General features: G+C 56.9%; 1 protein-coding gene across 1 annotated transcript; it reads left to right on the forward strand.

Annotated features, from left to right (window-relative positions):
* Positions 1 to 2623: 2623 nt before the first annotated feature.
* On the forward strand, positions 2624 to 3103 carry LOC108377973 (leucine-rich repeat extensin-like protein 2; the record flags this gene model as incomplete). Its single annotated transcript, XM_017634274.1, has 1 exon — positions 2624 to 3103. A coding segment is annotated over exon 1 (480 nt), but the record flags the coding sequence as incomplete, so codon positions are not given.
* Between the last annotated feature and the right edge of the window lie 708 nt (positions 3104 to 3811).

Here is a 3811-nt window from a genome sequence, read left to right on the forward strand (position 1 = left end):
GACGTCTACACATTAAATGTAGACTTATTACCAAAGACGATGCCTGAATTGCTAAGCGGCACCGCCCTCCAGTGGTACCACAACAACAACGAGAATTGGACGTACTGGGCGTCATTCAAATGTGATTTCCTGCACTTTTTCCTACCGGCCGGGTATTTTGAACGCCTGGAAGATGACATAAGGCAACGGTGGCAGCGCCCGCGAGAAAAATTTAAGGACTACGTGTTCGTGATTCAAAACCTGATGCGACACGCGGGTTACAGTAGTGAACAACGGCTGGAAAGAATTTTTCGAAATAGCCACCCGGAGTACTTGCTTTACATCAAGCGGCGAGATTTTAATACTTTGACGGAACTCCTCATACTCGCAGAAGACTATGAAAGCATCTACGAAAGCCATCGGCGGGCCCCAGTAACCGCCCGACGAGAAATAGCGAGACACGTTGGTGACGACCCCATTATGTCACCACCCCAACCGAGACAGGCATTTCAGCAACGACCGCCACCATGCATTGATAAGCATCATCGAGAAGCCCCCAAGTACAGCGCCGGACAACCCATAATTTTGAGCCAGGAACGCGGCCGCCTCTAAGCCCTAATCTCGTTGGGCGGAGCGAGAAGTTTCGTGTCCGCCAGCATGGCGGAGCAATGGTTAGCTTGAGAGAGGAAAAAAGATAACTGTGGCCATAGGAATCCTTATGGCCGATGGCACCAGGAACAAAATATCCGAGGCCGTGAAGACCGTAGTCCGCCTTGGGCAAACGATCCACAACTCCGTTCTGTATGTCATGCCTGGAGCAATTTACGACATCATTTTGGGCCTGGTCACACTAGGGGGAATGGCAGCTACGGTGTCCTGCGGAGGGCACCGCGTCGTATTGACGGAGCCACCTATACAACCCACGTCGACGAAACCAAGCGAATCAACACCAAGCACCGAGGACTTCGAACCACCAACCATAACGAACCATCGCCCACCAAGGAGCAGAAAAGGGAGGCGCCGTACAAGACGACGGTCCGCAAGGGAGAGGGTCAGCAGAATAGAACACGAGGACCCCAACCACGAAGATGAGGCAGCCCGCATACGCGACTTTCTAGCCGAAAAACTGCAAAAATTCGAGACTATGAGCGGAGTAGCCACAGTGGGAGAGCACCGGATCATCATGACTGCACCCTGCAATGCAATCTGTCATCGACGCGGAAATCGATGAGCTACTCACGAAAGGATGTATAGAGCCGTCTCGCAGTCCGCACAGTGCACCGATCGTACTAGCCCGGAAGAAGAAGTTAGCAAGACCATCGCATCAGTGGAGACCGTCATTCGATCGTCAACTAGCGAGCCAGCCACACGTGGAGAAACGAAAGAATTTTAATAAAGGTGAAAATCAATCAACGATGAACATGGAAAGCAAAATGGAGGAGAGTGTGAAGCGCTTACGCGAACGCGTAGCAGAGGAAAACGCGAAGCGACCGCGGACCCAGATGCAGGGCGTGGGGCCGACCATAGGCCCACGGGATGCTGCCCGCGCACGCGCCGAAGCCGCCGATGCCGCCGCGATGTACGCGGCACTCACGCACACTACTGGACAGACGCGCAGCCAGCAGCAAGCAAGGGCGACCCAGCTAGCTGCTAGATGGACCGCCGTCGCATGCGCTGCCAGCATACACGCCGCCGCCATCCACGCGGAAACGACCCGTGCTCTGTCGGTACACGCGATCGCGGCTCGCGCAGCTGCAAGGTACGCGGCCACAGCCAGCGTGACGACGGACACCCACGCTGAAAATGCCGACACCACACAGGCTACCGCAGCACGCTCCGTCCACGCTACAGCGCCGTTTACCAATGCAGCGCGCGCTGCCCACGAAATCGCCGGGTGCACACTAGCCGCTTTCCCGACCGTCAGCCCTTCGGAAGACGACAGGTACAACACCGCCGGGGCTACCGCCTTCTCGATGAGGAGGGTAACTTCAAATCACGACAAAAGGCACGGGAGCGGAATGGACACGGACAAAACCACATCCACTATTAGCCCGCCCAACGAAAGTATAACAAGCGACAGCGCATCGCACACCACTCCATCGGACACCAGCACGACCACCGATAGCCTAACAGGCGAGAGTCCAGCTAGCGGCAGACCGGCTAACCAGGACACCGACATGGGGTTGGCCGAACAGCTCGAAATCGAGCTATCCACAACAGCCGTCGGCGGGCCCGCGAGTAATTTTCCCGCCAGGACCCGGCGGAGTAGCGCTGTATGAGGCCGACCTGCGGACACTGACAGGACCCTATTGGCTGACAGACACAGTCATCGATACCTGGGCGAAGGGCCTGGAAGCCGCGCTCAACATACGAGGTACCGTACTCAGTCCATTTGTTGTCCGGCAATTAAGCAAACCGACCAGGGAGAGAATTATCAGCGCATCCACCGGTGGCTACGCCACACCGACCTTTTCGGCCAACGGGTTGTCCTCACGCCACACAATGTCTCGAACCATTGGTCCCTGCTCACCCTCGCCAACCAGGAGATGGCCCACCACATAACCGATAGCGAGTGTTGGCACGACCACTACATTTGGGTGGCCGACTCCAGGAAAGTGGGAAGGGTGACACACGCGGTAAAGGAATGGCAAGAGTTTCCCCGGTGGGAATACCAGCAGCGACATCACCACAACAGACCAACTATAGCGACTGCAGGATCTACGTGGTGGAAACTATCGAGAGGGTGCTGAGAAACGTAGGACGCGAGGAAGGAGGGCCGGGGTGCATATCCGGCCCGTTCCCGGCGGCCATGGCGGCGCAAAAACGCGCGCAAATGCTGAGGGTATTCCAACAACCACCGGAGGCAACAACACCACTACCTCCACCGCCACCACCACAACCCACGGAGCTTCCAGAGGCAACAGCAACACCACCTCCACCGCCACACACACCAGTATTCCCAGAGGTAGTACCACTGCCACCGTCACCGCCCCGAGCACCAGCACCATCCGAAACAGTGTCGCCACGACAAGGCTCGTCGACACCACCAAGGGAACAAACGGTCATTCCCGCCAAAGAAGCCGACGGACCAGCGCTGGACCAGTTCCCGGAGGTCGCCGAGAGGGTCCGGAGGACTATTCGCGACATCGCAGAGGGAACCTGCGCGTCCCGGGTGAGGTTCCGGGCGGCAGAATACCGAGTCAATGTATACCGGTGGGGCGCTCGTATAATACCGAGGCACCGCAAAACTTAAGCCCACCGAAGAAGGAGGGAAGTGTGAGGACTAAATATCCACGGAATTTAGCCCACACGAACGCCGCCCCCTACACCAGCAACAACGACTACAACAGCAACAACAACAACTACAGTAGCGTCATCAACACGGCCAGCCAACATAAGAGACCGTATCAACACTCCCCGGTGACACCGTCACCATAGCAAAGCAACATGTAGCCATACGACTCAGCAACACGAAGAGCACCAGCTATAGAAATGTGACTTGGCAACACACAAGTCCGTCAGCACGGAGCTGTGGTCGTGAACGCACAGCTACTAGAGAATAGCTCTCGACTTGTACATGGGCGAATATACAAGGCTTGGCTGTTCAAAGGTAGAGCGCTGCCACACCACAGTCCACCGTGAACACGCGTAACGGCGACGCCCGCTCGCAACGCAGCAGAGCGCCGACATAGTAGCGCCGCCGTCGTACAGCAGCAGCATGCCACCATCGTCGCGCCGAAGCCACACAGCAGTAGAGCGCCGCCATAGTGGCACCGACGCCATCCATCAGCAGCGCGCACCAATCGTCGCACCAACGTCGTATCGTAGCAGA

This window comes from Rhagoletis zephyria, unplaced genomic scaffold (genome assembly GCF_001687245.7).
Source record: "Rhagoletis zephyria isolate East Lansing unplaced genomic scaffold, Rhagoletis_zephyria_1.1 Rzeph_scaffold_13083, whole genome shotgun sequence".
Lineage (NCBI taxonomy): Eukaryota > Metazoa > Arthropoda > Insecta > Diptera > Tephritidae > Rhagoletis > Rhagoletis zephyria.